Consider the following 20,007-nt stretch of genomic DNA (forward strand, 5'->3'; position numbering starts at 1 on the left):
ATGAGTTGCCCAAATAATGATGCCTAATTAGTGACAGAACAAGAACAAATGGAATTCTTTAGCCCTGCACCATAGCTATGTATCTTCTGCTTCACAAGTCCCTGTGCTCATTTGGAAATTTATGACACTTTTATTTTGAAATCAATCATATTGATGGATTGAGAGTAGCATATATAAAATATATAAGATAGCATAACACTTATACTAGCTTAATCTTGTTATTTCTTATTTGTTGTTTGAGTATTTGTGTACTCTGATAGCAAACTTAATTTTCTTCAGCTTCAAATCACTTTTAACGGTCCCAGGACATTCATAGAAGTATGAAAAATCAACTCACAGATAATAAGTGACCAAAAAAACTTGCAATATTGCAAGTAAAATTTAAGATTACTGACTCTCAGTATATTGAACTCTTATGTTTTTATTTTTTAATTTTTATTAGTGAAACACCATGAGGTACAGTTGTAGACTTACAAACTTTTGTGCTTGGGTTTCAATTATACAATGATCAAATACCCATCCCTCCACCAGTGCCCATTTTCCACCACCATGGGTCCCAGTATCCCTCCTACCCTCCATTCCCCCATCCCACCCTGCCTCTGTGGCAGGCCATTCCCTTTTGTTCTCTCTCTCCTTTTGGGTGTTGTGGTTTGCAAAAGAGGCATTGAGTTCAGTATATTGAACTCTTCCATCCTCCAAGCATTTTTGCTGAGTTCCATAAAAATCTGGGATTTAACCGCCTATTACTTTCTGCAGCCATCCTCATCAGTTCATTCTCTCCAGGTGCCCTTCTGAATTATTGAAAACTCTCCAAATTACTACCTCTAACTTCAAGTTACTCTTGTTTAATAAGTAACCAAAATCATCGTGAAATGAAAATCTAAATTATTTCAACTCTAGAAAAGTTCTCAATACTCCGAGTTGCTTTTCTAACAAAAATTGCAGTCCTGATTTTGAGCTGGCCCTTACCTACCTCCTCTTCAGCTTTATTTTATTTTGTTAAGATAAAATAGTTTTATTTAGAAAATATGAGATAGGAGAGAAAGAGACAATTAGTGAGAGGAAAATCCATAAAGACAAATCATGTGGGGCCGGAGAGATAGTACAGTGGATAAGGCACTTGCCTTGCATGTTCCGGGCTTGATTCCCGGTACCCCATATAGTGCCCTGAGCATTGCCATGAGTAATCCCTGATCACAGAGTCAGGAGTAAACCCCAAGCACAGCCAGGCGTAACCCAGAAACAAACACAATCCCCTTTAAATAAATAAATAAATAAATAAATAAATAAATAAAAACCTTCAAGTGCCCTGAGCTGGGACGTGGGCAGCACCTGAATAATGTACACCTTCAGCCTCAGTTTATATTAGGCTTCCCCTGGCTTCTCTCCAACTATGGTGACTTTCTTTTTTTTTTTACACTTGATGTTCCATCTCCAAAGATTCTTTTCCTCCTCCCTCATTCCTTAACCAAGACCTACCTACATTTCAAGTCTCAACTGAAAAGCCACTTTTTTAGGGAACTAGACCCTGGATTCTATTCCCTATGTAGGAAAACCATTACTCTTACTCTTGAGTGTCAGTCAGAGTCACTGAACCACCCAATCTATTGTTGTGCAGATTACTAGAATTCAAATCCAGGGCCAAAGGATGATAGTACAGCAGGTTAGTCACTTGCCTTGCATTCAATCAACCTGAGTTTGATCTCTGGCAGCATATATTACACCCTGATTACTACCCGGACTGATCCTTGAGTACAGGTTCAGGGATAAGCCCTAAGCACAGCTGGTTTGTGACCACAGAGCAAGCAAAAAATTAGAATTCATAAGCCCTAGTAAACTATCTGAGTGGAACTATAGTAAACTGAGTAAACTATAAAATGAAGACAATGTTGATTTGACAGGTTAACTTGTTTTCTCTTGAACAACTAAGACATAAATACGATTAGGGGGAAAAAAACCCTTCCTTTCTGTCCCAATGTGCAATTGTTCTTGAATGATCTTTCTTCTACTTAATTATAAACAAGATCTTCTGGACTGAAATTAGAGTTGCTTATTGCTATTTGGAGATTGAATGGAGTGGATCTTGTAGACAGAATTCTTTTCTATTTTCAATACAACAGGAATTGATAAAAATATACTCTGCTCAAATTTTTGAAAGAAAGTTGAGAATGGGAGCAATATTCAAAGATAAATAGAGAATAAGGGGGAGGGTTTTTTGTTTTCAAATACCCTAACTCCAGAAGAGGAAATTATCAATTGCCTATAAAAAGTGCTGAGTCCAAAGTAAAAGTGAAGTGTCTATAGTACATAGAACTAGATTATTCTCTGGTAGAGTGGGAGATATTGTTATAGATACTGATGGTTATGAGTGTAATAAAGATGATCAAGTGACTGATTATTGGGTTGATGGATCATTTGTCTAACTTTTCCAGAAAGTAGAATTTATTGCTTTGTTTTAAAGGTTACTTTAATTTAAATGATAATATTGCTTCTTTGTTTTCATCTTTAGTATTGCCACATTTTTCTGTATCAATAGAACCAGAAAATAATTTTATTGGATATAAGGACTTTAATGACTTTGAAATTACTATAAAAGCAAGGTAAGAAAATTATTTTTCTGATTATCCAGCTCATTTGAGTGCCAACTCTGGTTGGTGATAGTTGCCCAAATTGAGATGTTATTTTTTTTCCAGTGTCATTGAGAAATATAATTAACACATAAAAGTGCACATTTGAGGTGTGAAATGTGGGGATTCAATACATATTATTGCTGCAACCTGTGATTTACTGGCAATATCTGTTGTGAATTGGAGACTAATTCCAATTTTAGCTTTGTGGCTAACTCAACCAGCAACAAAATCCTAACAATTTAAGTATACCGTGCATTTTTTAGGAATAAGCATGATTTACGATACTGAGGTTAAGCTATGAAACTTTGCTTTTTGACATCTATATTTAGGGTCCTTCACAGATTTAGGGTGCTCTGGCCAATTCAACAATACTCAACTTCTTTGAGGCAGTGTTGACTGGACTGGTGTTCCTGGGGCCTCTGGGGCCACACTGTCAGTTCGGGGACAGGACAGGAAGTTCTAGGAATAGAACTCTGGGCCTCAAGCATGTAAGGCATGAACTCCACCCTTTTGAGCTTTCTCCCAGCCCTTTATATCATTTTGGGTGGAGGCTTTTCAAGCCACTTCTGGTGATATTTGGCTATATAGTTTAGTGGTCAGGCCCAGGGTTGTGGTCCTGGGTTTGGCAAAACTACAGCAGTGCTCATGAGGACATGTGGTGCTGGTACAGGAATTCAGGTCCTGCGCATGCTACCTCCCTAGCTATCTCCCTAACCCCTTCTTGTCATTTTTAGAAGTTTGATGTACCATTGGTTTGATCTGCTGCTTAACTACTTCAAGAATCAATACCCTGAGGCTGGAGAGATGGTGCAACATTTAAGGCACTTGCCTTGCATGCAGCTGAAGCTCCATCACCAGCACCATGTGTGGTCCCCTGAGCACTCCCTTCTATGCCCAGCACTGCATGTGGTTGCTTGACCACTGTCAAAAGTGATCCCTGAGCACAGATACAAACATAAGCCCTGAGCACAGTCAAGTGTGCCCCAAAACCCAAACTTAAAAAAACAATGTATCAGTACCTTAACATCCCAACCACATATTGGGAAGTTCTGCTGATGAGGACCAGGATAATGTCGCTGGGACTCAGCCATGTGTCTGCTGTCATTTGGCAGCTCAGATGGAGCTGGCTGGTACAGGGAGTTAACTGGGAGTTAAAAAGTGGGACAAAGTGATGAAACTGGTTGGACCAGAAGTGTTCTTTCATCATCCAGCAGGCTAGTCTGCATCCCCAACAATGTTCAGAGAAAACAGGAGCATAAAAGTCTTCCTGGAGTGGACTAGGTTTCAGAGAAGTACACCATTAATTCCATCACCTTCTTTTGTCCAAAGCAACTTACAATTTACTGCCCAGAGAAAACAGACACACTTTGCAGCCTTTTAAGTTTCTGTAAAGGTGGAGAATTGGGCTTCGTTTTGCAAGTAATTACCACACAAGCTGAGGTTGTTTGAAAATTATAACAATGCAGTTATTAATAACAGTATCAGTTTATAGAACTATATGTGTCAGGAGTTTGTTAAAGTACTCTATATATTTATTAACTCAATGAACATGAAAACTGCATGAGTTAGGTACTTTTATTGTGCTCATATTACAAATGGGTAAATGGAGGCAAATAAAATATTCAGTAATTTATACAAAACTGTACAGTTAGTAAATTGCATGATTTGTCTGGTTCTAGAGTCTGTGCTTCAAAATATGTATGCCCTGCACTGCCTCTATTGTTAGCATTTATTCCTAAAATAGTGTCAGTCTAAGCTAACTTAAAAGGCTTACTTGACAGAGAATTCTTTTAAATAGACATTTTATTTGTTCAAGCAGTGAATAGGAAAGTTAGCTTTTCCTAGAGTATTACTTGCTCTGCAGAAAGATCCTTTTAGTCTTCCTTTCAATCCAAATTTAAAAAGAAATACACTGTTAGAATTTTAAAGGAAATTCATTTAATATAACTGTGAGGTTGGACATTCTATCTTTAAAAATGGAAAAGAAAATAGGAAACAAGTCCCCAGTGTTAGCAAAATCATGGTGGAAATGATTGTCCTGTAAGGACAGGGCCCAGACATGAGTCTTTTTTTATCTCAAAATTGGATTTTTCCAACTAGAATATGGTAGTAAAAAATCATATTTGAGTTTTATTATTATGATTTCATGAGATGAAATGGGATCATGGAAGGAAACAGTTTATAGCTTATCAAGTCCTTTGTATTTGTGATCCTTTGATCTGAATTTTTTTATTTTAACCATGTTAGCAAAAACAGTTTTATGGTGTTATTTTTTTAACAGATACTTTTATGACAAAGTAGTCACTGAGGCTGACGTTTATGTCTCTTTTGGAATAAAACAAGACTTAAAAGATGATGAAAAAGAAATGATGCAAAAAGCATTTCGAAGCACAGTGGTAAGATGTTATCTGACAATGTGTCATAAATGAAAAAGATAAATGATAAAGATAAAGATGGCAAGTTACTTAAAATGTAGAAAATTTCACCTTTCACTTTCTGTATACCAAAAACCTAAGCCATTAACTCTTCCTTGGGCTTCTCATTGTCCTTAGGAAAAAGCCCTCTTTCCTTGGTGTCTAAAGCAAAATTGGATTGTCACCTCAACCTCCATCTCCAAAGAATGAGACCAACATTTTTTTTAAAGAGGAACTACATTTTATTTATTTATTTATTTATTTATTTATTTTTCTTCTTGGGTCATACCCTGCCATGCACAGGGGTTACTCCTGGCTCGTGCGTTCAGGAATTACTCCTGACGGTGCTCGGGGGACTATATGGGATGCTGGGAATTGAACCTGGGTTGGCCGCGTGCAAGGCAAACGCCCTACCCGCTGTGCTATCACTCCAGTCCCGAATAAGACAAACACGTTTTGAACTGCCCAAGTTTTAGGATCACCCCAGCAGCCCTCTCTCACAAACTGGGCATTTATTCAGTGGAATACTGTTGCCCCACCCTAGTTCCCAGTGGTGAGTTATTGTCTAAGTTGACAGCGATATTAAGACCAGTTAGTAAGCACATCAAAATTCAATGGGTACATTAAGAGCATAAATTGGGATATTTCACATTGCTAATCAGTGGGTACCATTAAAAGAATGATGAGTTTCCTATTCTATTTTTGTCTAGGTTCTTGCTTTCTACATCTAAAAGACCCTAAATGTTCTATTCTCTTTTTCTTTCCGGGCACATTTTTTTGTTTGCCCCGTTGTATTTTAAAAGTCCTAAACTGTCTTGCCCAAGGGACTATCCTATTGCACACCTTGGCCCCAGCCTCTCTGACAGCCTGTCTCGTGGTCAGTAAACTCCAGCCTCCTCTTTGCATTGCTTATCTTACTTGCTCAAATTCATGTAGTGTCTCTTGCCTCCAGCTAGGCAGGACACTGCTCCACTGGGCTGCTCCTGAGGATACTGGGGAAAGTCCCCTGCTGCCCCTTCTTTGCCTCCCCATTTCAGTTCTGTAAGTCCATTGCAACCCCTCTCCTGCAAACAGACCTGTAAAAGTCTCCTCTACATGAACTGCCCCTGCCTGGAACTCCACAGCACATATCACACTTGGTCAGAGTGTTTCTCAAACAGGGGTAATTTTTCTTCATCCTAGAAACATTCAGCCACTTCCGGAGGTATTTGTGGTTGTCATCATCAGGAAAGATGGTACAACTGGCACCGAATGGGCAAAGGCCAGAAATGCTGCTAAACTTCTCTACTGCGCAGAGCAGCCCCTTATTACATAGAATCATCCTGTGTGTAATTTCCAGGCGGCTAGGGAACCCCGACGGCTCTCTCTCGCCACCTGTGTTTGGTGGACTACGACCGCTCCTGGATGGGGCCAGGACTGCCAATGCCGTGGGCAGACGAAGTAGGAAACGAGGTCCAGGCTGGTTGATGATCAGTCGCTGTTTAATCCATTTTCCCCACGCGCCTGTTCCAGTCTCAACTAAGCTCCCCATTCCAGTCTCACACTGCCCCTCATTCCCGGCTCCTCCTGTCTCTCCCGCTCATCTCTCCACAATCCATCTCGCAGCTGTGTCTCTAGTCTCTCCACGCGTCTGCTCCTGCGTTTTTCCCTCACATTCTTCTCCCTGTTCCCCCCTTGCTAATCTCTCCATGCTCCATCTTGCTGCCCTGGGTCTGTCTCTCACCATCTCCCCCTTGGTGGTAGCAACCACACACCCAGGCCTGGTAGCACATCAAAATATCAAAAGCCCTTCCTTTTGCCCATCAGGCTCAAGGGTGGAAATATCACCTAAGGGTGTTTCTTCTCTCCTTAGTTCAATAATTTAAATTGCATCTTAATTAGCATCTTAATTCTACTTCTTAATATTAGTTATTTTATATGGACACAGAGATACATTTTGTAGGGTAGCTCTCCTGGGGACCTCTCGCTATAGACTCAGGTTACAGGGCTCAGGCCAGATTAATCATTCCTAACCCCAACAGGGTCCGATCTAATTATTACTTTTTGAATCATGATAGAATTTGTCCATGACTATGCTCTTAACTTATAGTTAAGTATTATGGCACTTTGGCCAGGCCCATTTCTATGCTAAGGTAGCTCACTACTTGCCCTAGGTCCATCCCGTTCCTCATCAGGACCCTGCTTTTGGGGTGCTGGGAAGTAAGGACAACTGAGGCTTAGGTTGAAAGAACAGATGTCCAGGAGTAATGTTATTCGGAGTCAATTAACTCTCAAGTTACAAAAGCATAGCATTAGCTGTCTTCCTGTGTCTATACAAAAAGGACATTGCTCCGAATTAACTATGCAAAGGACTTAAGGAGAAGAGAAAAACAATAGTTACAAGTCAACAAAGTCTGATTAGGAGATATAGGTGATTGACTGGTTGAGGAAGTAGAGCACAAAGAAAGAGGTTACAAATAAGCACAGAGGAATGGGAGCACTGTGATGGGAATAACCCAATAAACCTAAGCTCCGTGTGGCAAGATAGAAAGGACAAACTAATGTTATCCTATAATCCTGTCCAATGTCAAGGGTGCTAAGTCTGAGAAGAAACCTTTACCTCCTTATTGTAATGATTTAAGTACTTATCTTTCATTCATTTCATTTTCATTTCATCATCCTGTTAATCGTCGATTGCCTCGAGCAGGCCCCAGTAACGTCTCTTTCATCCTAGCCCTGAGATTATATTCACGGCTCTTTAGGAGAATGAGACCCATCATTGTTACTGGTATTTGGCATATTTGGTAGGCCACGGGGAGTTTGCCAGACTCTGCCCTGTGGGCAGGCTACATTCGATAGCCTGCAAGTTTGTCCAAAGTAGGAATGAGATAATAAGATGTCATAAAGAAAAGTTCTGATAAGATCTTTCAATCTCTGCAAAAGACTGAGTGTGGAGAGTGTGGACTGAAATCATTCCCATTATCTGCTGAGAGTCAGTATGTTTCCTGGCCAAAAAAATAAAAAATAAAAAGTACTTGCTCCATAAATATTTGTGAGTGAGTTCATTTACAGTGAATTCATTGGGAAATTCTTTTATTCGCAATTAAGAGCTCATGGTTCTTAAAACATAGATTAGAGTCCTCTTTACATTTGACCATGGGTGATATGCATTTCTGCTGTTTTCCTCACTGTGGCACATTTATGGAGTTTGTATTTTCAGTGAATGAGCCTTTATTTTATTTTTTAGAGTTTTCTTTCTTTCAGATAAAATGTAATGCCCCTTTTAAATGTAAGATTCTATGATGGGCTCTGAGATTTAACAACAAGACAAAAATACCTGTACTCAAATTACTCAAGTTTAAAAGTAAAAATAAGGCAAAATTATTTTAATATATTAAAAAATAAAGTTTCTTTCACAAAATAAACCACATAATGACAACGTTGAAGCCCCTTTGCCTATTGTATGTTTTTACATTCGAGTTTAACTATGTAAGAAGTGATGCCAAATTAAAAATCCTAGAAGCCGCAAAACTCTTAGTTAAGGACAAAGACAAACTGAGAGGCTCTGACAGATAGTTGATGGCCCAGGGGTTGGAAGGGGTTTGTCTGGGACTCTCTAAAGAAGTCGCCTTGAGACACTATTTAAGACCATACTTTCATGTCTGTAATGCCAAACAAATAAATGAGAAACTAACATTCTTGGCTTAATCTTCAGTTGGGGCATCCACACTACTCTGATTTACTTTCTAACTTAGAGGTCAATAGAAACAGATTTTATTCATTTTTTCCTTTGAGCTCTTTTCTGAAATAACGTTCATTTTTCCTTTTTAAAAAGTTGACAAATGGAATTGCTCAAGTAAGTTTTAACTCAGAAAAAGCAATTGAAGAACTGCCCTATAACAGTCTAGAAGATTTAGACGGCAAGTACCTTTATATTGGTGTAACGGTCATCGAATCTTCAGGTAAATTTCTATTTCTGGGAAGGAAGGAGGGTGTTGGGGAGGAAGGACACTGGACTATGCTCAAGACTTACTCCTGACTTTGTGCTCAGGCATCACTCCTGGCAGGGTTTTGAGGACTATATATGGTTCCAGGGATCAAACCCAGGTCAGCTGCAAGCAGAGCAAGAACCCTGCTCTCTGTACTCTCTCCAACCCCAAATTTATTTTTTCAAAACTTTCTCTTGGATAATATTTAGATAGCACATAAATAGTATAAATAAATTGCACTGATTTTTTTATTTTAATGAATCATCATGAGATACAGTTACAGACTTAAAAATTTTTGTGATTATATTTCAATCAATGTTGGGAGTACCCATCCCTCCACCAGTGGCCATTCTCCATCATCGATGTTTCCAGTGTCCCTCCCATCACCCCCACTCCTTCCCACCCCTGCCTCTGTGGTAGACACATTCCCTCTTACTCTCCCTCTCCTTTTGGGTGTTATGGTTTGTAACATAGGCACTAAAAAGCGATCATGTTCGGTCCATAGCCTACTTTCAGCACACATCTACCATCTCGAGTGATTCCTCCAACCATCATTTACTTAGTGGTCTCTTCTCCATCACACCTGCCTCCATCCCTCCAGCACATGATATCGGCTTCCAGAGCCATAGGGCCACCTTTCTGGCCTTTATCTCGACTATCCTTAAGTGTTATTCTCCTTTTATGTTACTTTATATTCCACAAATGGGTGCAGTCATTCTGTGTCTGTCCTGCTCTTTCTGACTCATTTCACTTAGCATAATACTCTCCATGTTAATCCACTTATATGCAAATTTCATGGTTTCATCTTTTCTAACAGCTGTATAGTATTGCATTGTGTAGATACTCAAAAGTTTCTTTAACCAGTCATCTGTTCTCAGGCACTCGGGTTTTTTCCAGATTCTGGCTATTGTAAATAGTGCTGAATTGCACTGTTGTTTAATATTATATGTTCTGTCGTGGTTAGCTGTAGTTTTCATATCATATAATGCAGAATTAGAGGCTACTTCTGCCCCTCTCTATTTACTGGGCCCCTGTTGTCTCAAACTCAAAAATAGAATAATTGCAACCAATCTATAACCTTGAGTGATTCTGCAAACTCTGTCTTAAAACCTGTACCTCAATGTTCTCATCTACTAAGACTCCCTATCAAATAGTATATATGAAAAAATTTTTTGATTACAATGTAAATGACAGATACAGCCATTATTGTTTTAATCTCCTTATCTGTACAGTGAACTAAATGTTCTCTATGGTCCCTTTTCAGCTGTAAAACTCAGAAATTCACCTAAATTTGGATTGCCCTAATGTCTCTAAAATGAATACCTTAATAGTATATATTTAATAAGAACAAAATTCAATTAATATATGCAGAGACTTATGTTAGTGTCTCTTCTCCACTTTTCTTTGATCCTCATTCTATGTTCCTTCCTCCTTGCTCTCCTTCCCATTCCCCTTCTGTCCTCCTCCTTCTTCTCCCTTTCTTTAAGTCTACCTACTATTTCTTAACTTCCTTTTAATAAGGATGGATAGAGCTCTCAATTATACTTCAATCGTCTGTAATAGCTATTACAAATCCAGACAAATTGGATCAAATTTTCTTCCTTGTAGGATGTTCTGACTACAATGTTCTTTATATTGTCAAACTTATATTAAACCTCTAACCAACCTGAACAAATCACACATCATTGAACCATAATGAGTCACATTTTGGGGCAAAATTAAGGTTAGACAAGATGAACTCTAAATTCCCTTACATCTCTTTAAATATATCATTTTAAGTAACAAAATGAAGAACTGAGATGATTTGGTAATTATTTAGCCTCTTGTATGTGTTAGGCACTCAATAGATGGAAAAGAATGATGGTGACCTTACTTTTGCTATTTCTCTTGACGTTATTTTAATCTTCTTGTTTTATATTTTTCTCAATTTATTTCAATTAAATTCAGTTAAAGCAATAATTAAGAGATACTCAGAGTATTGCTGAACATATAGCCTTATAAATATGAAAGATATATAATCCAACTCTCTAAAATGACTTAGAAATTAGTTTCAGGTATAAGGTTTGTAAATAAAGAAACTCGTTACAATAATTACATGTGTGTTCTGAGCAAAGTGCATTATATTATTTCAGAGCTCACCACCAAGAACAATATTGTAAATATGATTAGTCTTAAAAAAAATAAGTAGGGTTTTGAGAATGGGGTAAAGCATGTTACCCCATGTGTGGGGGGAACATACATGAAGACTAATTTTTGAGAATTACAAGTTATTCAGTTGGCTAAAATATAGAATATTTATAGGGACATGAAGAAGTAATATCGAATATTGAATAGAATATGCAACAAAAATAGGAGGTGGGGGGTATTAATTGTGTGTTAATTTTAATAGTTTGGCTATATTTATCTGAAGGGTAACACATTATTTGTCTCTTGTCAGGTGAATCCTAAGGGAGCTCTCTACTCAAGCACTTTTCTTCCTGGATATTTTTTCCATATCCCTGGAATCTAAAGGTGGACCCCTTTAAGGTTCAGTCTCTGTTCTACGCTCCCTTTCTCTTTTCAATCTTTCCTACATGTTCCACTAACCATCAGACCACTAATAAAAAATTGATATCCCTTTATTGCTTCCCAATTCAATCCAGCTCTATCTAACAAGTCTTGTATCTAACTCTGTGGCTTTGGTAACTCCCAACATTTGAACGCTTCTCTGCACATCCCCTCTGCATCAAGACCCAGGCCCTGATAACTAGTGATGAATGAGTGCAAGAACAGAGTGAAGAGCAAGTGAGTGAGGGTGAATAAGTGAGAACAGACAGATAAACAGAAACTCACACAAACCATTATATTCCTGAAAAAAAAGATTAATCAGCCTTGTCTTTTATTTAGGTGGTCTTTCTGAAGAAGCAGAAATTCCTGGCATTCAATATGTTCTCTCTCCCTACAAACTGGATTTGGTTGCTACTCCTCTTTTCCTGAAGCCTGGGATTCCATATTCTGTCAAGGTAGGTGGGGTGGGGGATGAGGAGAGGCGGGGAGGGAGGGGATGTGGTTTTCTCCTCCTGTGGATATGGACAGGCCTGAGAAGATGCAAACCAACTTTAATGCTGAGGGCAATGTCGGAATTTAGTTAAGATAGCACAGCGGTAGTGCATTTTGCCTTGCACGCAGCCCACGCAGCCGACCGGAGTTCAATTCCTCCGCCCCTCTCAAAGACACTGGCAAGCTATCGAGAGTATTTCGCCCGCCCGGCAAAGCCTGGCAAGCTACCCATAACGTTTTCAATATGCCAAACACAGTAACAACAAGTCTCACGATGGAGACATTACCAGGCCCTCTTGAGAAAAATCAATGAACAACGGGAGGACAGTTCTACAGTGCTACAACCTGTTTAGGCATTTGGTTATCTATAAATATCACTGTATCCCTGTATCACTGTCATCCCATTGTCGTCGAATTACTCGAGCGGGTGCCAGTAACGTCTCTATTCCTCCCAGCCCAGAGATTTTAGCAGCCTCTTCTTACTCGTTTTTTTTTTCCCAACAGTTGGAGGCTCTCTCAGGGTCAGGGGAATGAGACCTGTTGTCGTTACTGGTTTTGGCAAACCAAATACATCAGGACACGGAGAGCTTGCCAGGCTCTGCTTGTGTGGGCGGGATTCTTGGTAACTTGCCAGGCTCTCCGAGATGCATATATTTATATATTTCTCTCTGTGATTTGTTGCCTACTATCTGAACCCCATCAAATATGGTGTGGTAATTATGGAAAACGGATAGGAAGTGCCTCACAGTCCCTAACGCGGCCTAGAGCATGGGAGCGGTTGGGTAGTGGAGGTCTGCTGTTGGGGCTGGGTCCCTTGGGGCAGGGAGGGCTCCGGGGTGCCACTCTGGGGCGCCCCAAGTGAAAACAGCCTGGCACGAAGTCTATAAATATAGAGATAGATAAGCACTGCATTCAATTATCTATAAATAAAACCCCAAGTACATCGTTCGAAAAACACTAAGATTTAAAATTACTTGGTGGCAGATGCTTAACAAGCATTCATCTGGAGATTCCATTCCTGGAAAACAAACTCCTTCTGCTCACCATAATTTGTTGCTTCCTGTGCATTTCCACAGAATATGTATTTCTGTGCTTATTATTCTATCTCTACATTCTCTTTGTGCATACTTAAGTCTCTTCTTGTCTCAGAGTAACTGCTCTCCATTCTTTTTGATTCTATCCCAATCTCTCTTTTCCTTTTCCTGCTCCTTCCTTCTTTTCTTTTGCTTTTCTTTTGGGTCACACTCAGCAATGCTTAGTGGGGTACTTCTGGCTCTGCATTCAGGAATCGCTCCTGGTAGTGCTTGGGGAGAACCATCTGAGATGCCTGGGTCTGGCAGTGCTCAGGGGACCATATAGGATGCTGGAAATTGAACCCGGATCAGTCACATGAAAGGCAAATGCCCTACCCTCTGTGCTATAGCTCCAGTCCCTAATATTTCTTTTAATATTTTTTCTTTTAATATTTTCTTTATCTATTTTTCATGTTTTAAAGTGATGGTATTATGGAACAAAATATATATGTATTATATACTTCATATCACATACAAAATATTAAATTCATCTCTGCGAACATTAAGAATTATTTTTTGCTTATTTTATTCTTTTTCTTGTTTAATGACACACCTGGAGTGCTGAAGGCTACTCCTAACTTGGAGTTTGCTCCTGGGAGTGGTCAGGGGACCAAGAAGTGCCAGGGATTCAGCTGAGGCTCCAGCTTAAAAAATCTCCCTCCAGCACTTTGAACTATCTCCCCCATTCTTTTCTCCTCTTTATTTTTCTTTGACATTCATTCTTTCTCTTATCCAGAAGAATCATCCCCATAAGTAATTTTAATCATCGCCATATTTTCTCCTTTATCCAGTTTTTTTGTTTGTTTGTTTGTTTTTTGGGTCACACCCGGCAATGCACAGGGGTTATTCCTGGGTCATGCACTCAGGAATTACTCCTGGTGGTGCTCGGGGGACCATATGGGATGCTGGGAATCGAACCCAGGTCAGCCGTGTGCAAAGCAAACGCCCTACCCACTGTGCTATCGCTCCAGCCCCCATCCTTTATCCAGTTTTATCTCAAGTGAAGAATGAATTATAGATGTTCAATGGCAGAAGGCCCTATTACACCTATTTGGCAGACATATAAAATAGTATTTATATTCTGTCTGCTTTGTGCACAAGAAGATCCACTCAAAATTATTTAATTAGCACTGAAAAGAACAATTTTTTAAAAATTTTTATTAGTGAGACACCATGAGGTACAGTTGTAGACTTACAAATTTTGTGCTTGGGTTTCAATTATACCATGATCAAATACCCATCTCTCCACTAGTGCCCATTTCCCACCAGCACGGATCCCAGTATCCCTCCCACTCCCCATCCCCCCATCCCACCCTGCCTCTGTGGCAGGGCATTCCCCTTTGTTCTCTCTCTCCTTTTGGGTGTTGTGGTTTGCAAAAGAGGCATTGAGTGGCAATCATGTTTGGTCTATAGTCTACTTTCAGCATTCTTCTCCCATCCTGGGAAGAACAATTTTTTTTACTGAGTCAAGCTTGAATACTTTGGTAGGGAGGGAAACATGTATTTCAGAATTGTTAATGCTTTCAAAGAAATGTTGAGCTGTGGAAACAGATTTGGATTGTTCTGATCGACAGGTGCAAGTTAAGGATTCCTTTGACAAGTTGGTAGGAGGAGTACCAGTGATCCTGAATGCACAAATGAGTAACATACATCAAGAAATGCATGATGTGGAGCCAAAGAGGAGTATAACACTTTCCAGTGATGGAGTAGCTTCATTTGTGATTAATCTCCCATCTGGAGTGACAGTGATGGATTTTAATGTGAGCTCAGTTCTTCTGTTAAATTTTCTGGAACAGCTTGTACTTTTGACTGTATGTTTTGGCTAGCATGTGGAACGGATGCTGCAGATATTATATAAAAGTCCAATGAACAATTCCGCAATTTTACACCTAAAAAGAATGTGCATGGGAGGCAAACTTCTAATCCTTTGAATGATTCTTAAAGAAGACATCAATATTTTTCATTATTATTTAATGTCAAAGAAATTATTTTCTTTGACACAGGACTATATTAGAATCTAGAAGTTACAAAATGGAAGTCAATGGTAGACTCCTCTACCCTACACACACACACACACACAAACACACACACACACACACACACCACTTTTCTCTTCTTTTAAGAGCCACAGGAATACCAAGTGTCGTTTTCCAGCTGTGTGAGCCATTGTACCTCAGAACTCAGTTAATAGTCTTTCCTCTGAGAAAAGAACATTTAAGTTCCCAATCCCAAATTAAAACTAGGTAAGCAAATAACACTTGTCAACAATAATAGCAAACATCTATTCACTCCCATCCACTTCCAGAGTGCTAAGAATTTTTTGTGGAACACATTGAATACCTATCTAATCTGCTCTATTACTACAGTGGCTTTTAAACTTTTTATGCCACTGAACCATGAAAACAGAGGCATTTTTACAAACTGCTGAGGCAAAGATTTAAAAATATTATAATAAGAATATATTATAAACAGATCACTATCACTGTCATCTCATTGTTCACCAATTTGCTCGAGCAGGAGCCAGTAACATCTCCATTGGTCCCTGTCCCGTGCTGGTGTAGCCCAGTGGCATCTGCTCGCTCCAGGAACACAAAGAGCATGAGATTTTAGCAGCCTCTCCTTACTCGTCCTTCCCAACCCTGCTGCACTGGGTGCTCTTTCAGGGTCAGGGGAATGAGGTCCATTATTGTTACTATTTTTGGCATATCAAATATGTCATGGGTAGCTTGCCAGACTCTCCCTTGTGGAAATAGCCCTAGATGATGCAGAAAACCTTTATGTTGACAGAATAACCTTGTCACTGACCCTTAGGAAATTTCTGTGCATAGGCACCAGGACTATGAACCAGCACTTTAAAACTCCTGAGAGAATATTATGTTTGCCATTTTGTGGTTGAGAAAACAGCTTCTAAGCTCTTTTGTGATTAAAGAACCTGTCCATAATTAATAAATAGGGGCAGTGCATATCCCATTTAGGGTCAAAGATGAGTCAACGATAGTCAAAGATCAATGTTACTTAAATATTATTTCTGTTTCACCCATGTTTATAAGTACTTCTGTGTGCCATGATTTCATAATGAAAATGGGCCGGCCCTCTGGGGCTAGAGAGGCAGTACAGTGGGCAATCACCTTGCCTTGTACTTGGCCAGCCCGGGTTAGATCCCCAACATCCCATATGGTCTCCCAATCACCAACTGAAGTGATTCCTGAGTGCAGGGCCAGGAGTTACTCCTGAGCACCGCCAGGCATGGTCCCAAAAGAAAACAAAACAAAATCAAAATAAATAATAGTCTTTAAAAAAAAGGAAAGTGGGCCCTGAATCTCTGTAGTGTTCACATGTAACTCCTCTCCCACACTCCTCAAGATTACTAGCCTTCCCTTACCCCCAGTTTCTGCCATTCCACCCTAAAGGAAGAAGAGTTCCCACCTTGCCTTGACATTTCAAGCAAGCTACTAATAGTTATTTCCTGAACATTTTTCTTTCTTTGCCCCACCAGACTTTCCTGCCCTCGTCCATAACTCTCTATTATCCCAATTATAATCTAGAGTTTGTTTTTATAAAGTTACTTGATGCCATAGCTGTATACACACCGGAGTAATCATGTTTAGTTTGGGGGGAGGTGGGGTGTTTTAGCATTTGATGTAACATTTACAAAGCAAAGAACTAAATTTAAGATTCAAGTTTCAAAGAAAGTGTTTCATCACAGACCAGATGTCTTTTTCTGAGAATGTCTTTTGCAGGTCAGGACTGATGACCCGTACCTTCCCGAAGGAAATCAGGCCAGTAAAGAATATCAAGCAATAGCGTATTCATCACTCAGTCAAAGCTACCTCTATATTGACTGGACTGCAAACTATAAGGCTTTGCTTGTGGGAGAAGATCTGAATGTTATTGTTACTCCCAAAAGTCCATACATTGAAAAAATAACTCACTATAATTTCTTGGTAAGTATAATAATGGCAGTTTTGCATCCAACTCTCCCCCCCACCCTACCAGAAGCATTTCCCTTTGCCAGCAAAGAAGCATTATAATGATACATTTGATTTATAAAGCATTTCAAGAACATTATCTAACTGGTTAAAAGAAAACATGCACACCTACACTATAAATCTCACTACCATTGCAAACATGTTGCTTAACTATAATATTTTTTTAATAAATTTAACTTTTTCAAAATTTTTTAGAAGAGAATAATTTCCATGACCATTCTCAGCTAGAAAAACCTGGTCTATACAGTTACTGAGCCATACAGTTACAAAAAAAAGTTTCACCAGCATCATTCAATTTGTATGCTAGGATCACTGAGTCCTTTTCTGACATTCCTTTCACCAAAGAGATCCTGATGACTTCACAGAAATGAGCCTGATAACATTCTCATAGTACTTCTTCTCTAGCTCATGGTCAGTGATCATTCCCCTACATCTCTTTCAAATACATATATTTCATTGGCATTAAAGAGGGCTCCAAATTTTGTTCTTAAAGAGTTGAGTCATACATAACTGCTCTGTTTTTACCAGGCAGCCACATCCCTACTTTATAACTTCTGTAAAAAAAGAGGTGGTAAATCAACCATGCCAGTGAGTAGTAGGGAAAAATATGTGTGAAACACTGAAGGCTTCATAGCAAATAGGTAGGAAATGGGATGAATTATTCCAATGGTGAGCCCAAACAGGAACTGATTTTTAAGACATTTTTGAGGAAGGCATGAAAATATCATTATAATATATTATTTTTGCAGTCAAAGAAATCAAGGACATGTTAGGGTTTATGTTTTGAGACCAGACCTCTCTATAACAGTAATTGAAGGGATCTTTGGGGATTCTTGGCTTCATGTGATTAGTAATTTTTAGGCCTTCTATCTGCACATTAGAACTTAACCTATGGCTTTAAAATTTAATTATTAGAGGTCAGGGAAATAGTACAGGGGGTTAGGTGCTTGCCTTGCATGCAGGCTACCCCAGTTCTGTCCCTGACTCTGCTAATAGTCCCCCAAGAACTGTCAGGAGTGATCCCTGAGTCGAGAAACAGAAATCACCCCTGATTTCTGCCAGATATGGCCCCCAAAGTAAAACCAAACAAAGAAAATCTTTAAAAAGATGCACTAAACCTACTCATCCTTTCTTTTAAATGTTAAAACAGAGAAGATTTTAGTGACTATGTAATGTCTTTAAACAGATAAACATTCTTATTTTAATCTCTAATTTCTGAATTATGTGATTTTTGAACTAAAACACAGTTAGTTCTTTAACTTCAATCTCTGCAGCTACACCAGGAGCCTAATATCCCTATTCAACATTTTGAGAAATAAAAGGATTAGCAATGTGAGAAATACATGGGCTAAGTTAACATAAAGCTTTCTTGCCCCAGAATAGATCCATAGATGTTAAATTTATTTTTCTTTTCTTCTCTCTCTCTTCTCATGAAGTTTTTTTTCCCTTTGATTTTTATTGAATCACTGAGCTATACAGTTACAAAGCTGTTTGTGATTGAGTTTCAGTCATACAATATTCCAATAGTTGTCCCTTCACAAGTGTACATTTCCCACCACCAATGACCCCAGTTTCCTTCCTACCACCGCTGCCCCCAGTCAACTTCATTTTTCTTTTTCTTTTACTTTCTTTTATTTATTTTTTGCTTTTGTTATAGTTTTTTGGGGTCACACCTGGCAATGCTCAGAGGTACTCCTGCCTCTGCACTCAGGAATTACTCCTGGCACTGCTCGGGAGACCATAAGGAATGCCCAGGTTCAAACCCCATTGACCGCATGCAAGGCAAATGCCCTCCCTGCTGGACTATCGCTCAGGCCCCATCCACTTTATTTTTCTACAACAAAATTTCTTCTTCTATTCCGAGTAAACCCTAATTCAAAGGTTTTGTTTCTATAATTATTGTTGCTGGCACTCTTTATTTTCAGGTTCTATCCAAAGGAAAAATTATTAACTTTGGTACAAGGAAGAAACTCCCAGATTCAACTTTTCAACATGTGAACATCCCAGTGACACAGAACATGGTTCCCTCAGCCCGACTCCTGGTCTATTACATTGTCACAGGAGAGCAGACGGCTGAATTAGTATCCGACTCCGTTTGGTTAAATATTGAAGAAAAGTGTGGTAACAAGCTCCAAGTAAGCCACAAGTGTTACAACTCACATTGGAATTTCCTTCTTATTTCTGTAGTGGCAGCTACTTGTGAACTTTTGTCTCCTACAAGTACCCTTATCTTTGTTAAATGATCTTTTAGGTTCAAGTGTCACCAAGTGCGGAAACATATTCTCCAGGTCATCGCTTTTCTCTGAATTTGGTAACTGAGTCAAGTTCCTGGGTTGCTTTATCAGCAGTAGATAGTGCCATTTATGGAATCCAAAGGAAAACCAAGAAGCCCATGGAAAAAGTTAAGTAGTATATGACCTTGGTTACTGGTGTGCAGTGCAGTTCTAGGATGTGTTGCATATGATCCGGTCACCAGAGAGGATTTTAGAGGAAGTGTTAAAGGAACAGTAGGTGTGATTTGCTGTGATCTGTTCCCAACAGTGCTCCATAAAGAGGGGAAACCATCATGTTAGGTTCAAAAGCAAAGGTCTATCCTTCTTCATGTTTCCAAGTGCAGTGCAAAGCACTTTTCAAACATATGAACATGAGAGTAGTTACTCCATACAACATCACTTGGGAAGGTCTGGAAACTGGGGAGTTGAGATATTTATAGTAGAAGCAATAGAAAAATTTGTTTAGGCAACTTCTAGTGGGATTTTTTGGTGTGGTTTTGTGGTTTCATTCTGTTGAAATCTGTAGTGCAGGGATTAGAGCGATAGCTTGGAGGGCCCTAAATTCCATCCTAGGTACCACATGGCACCCACAACCCCAGCACTTCAAGATTTAGTCCTGAT

At 39.2% G+C, this 20,007-nt stretch overlaps 1 protein-coding gene across 1 annotated transcript in view; it reads left to right on the forward strand.

Moving 5' to 3' along the window:
- LOC130045816 (complement C5-like) overlaps positions 1 to 20,007 on the forward strand; it is a 106,977-nt gene that overhangs the window by 13,745 nt on the left and 73,225 nt on the right. The window contains exons 7-14 of the mRNA XM_056138699.1: positions 2,510 to 2,600; positions 4,912 to 5,026; positions 8,859 to 8,985; positions 11,899 to 12,014; positions 14,699 to 14,884; positions 16,865 to 17,068; positions 19,039 to 19,248; positions 19,365 to 19,514. Of these exons, the coding sequence (XP_055994674.1) occupies positions 2,510 to 2,600; positions 4,912 to 5,026; positions 8,859 to 8,985; positions 11,899 to 12,014; positions 14,699 to 14,884; positions 16,865 to 17,068; positions 19,039 to 19,248; positions 19,365 to 19,514 (1,199 nt within the window). The remainder of the gene's footprint in view (positions 1 to 2,509; positions 2,601 to 4,911; positions 5,027 to 8,858; positions 8,986 to 11,898; positions 12,015 to 14,698; positions 14,885 to 16,864; positions 17,069 to 19,038; positions 19,249 to 19,364; positions 19,515 to 20,007) is intronic.

This window comes from Sorex fumeus, unplaced genomic scaffold, assembly GCF_029834395.1.
Source record: "Sorex fumeus unplaced genomic scaffold, SorFum_2.1 ptg000129l, whole genome shotgun sequence".
Classification (NCBI taxonomy): Eukaryota; Metazoa; Chordata; class Mammalia; order Eulipotyphla; family Soricidae; genus Sorex; species Sorex fumeus.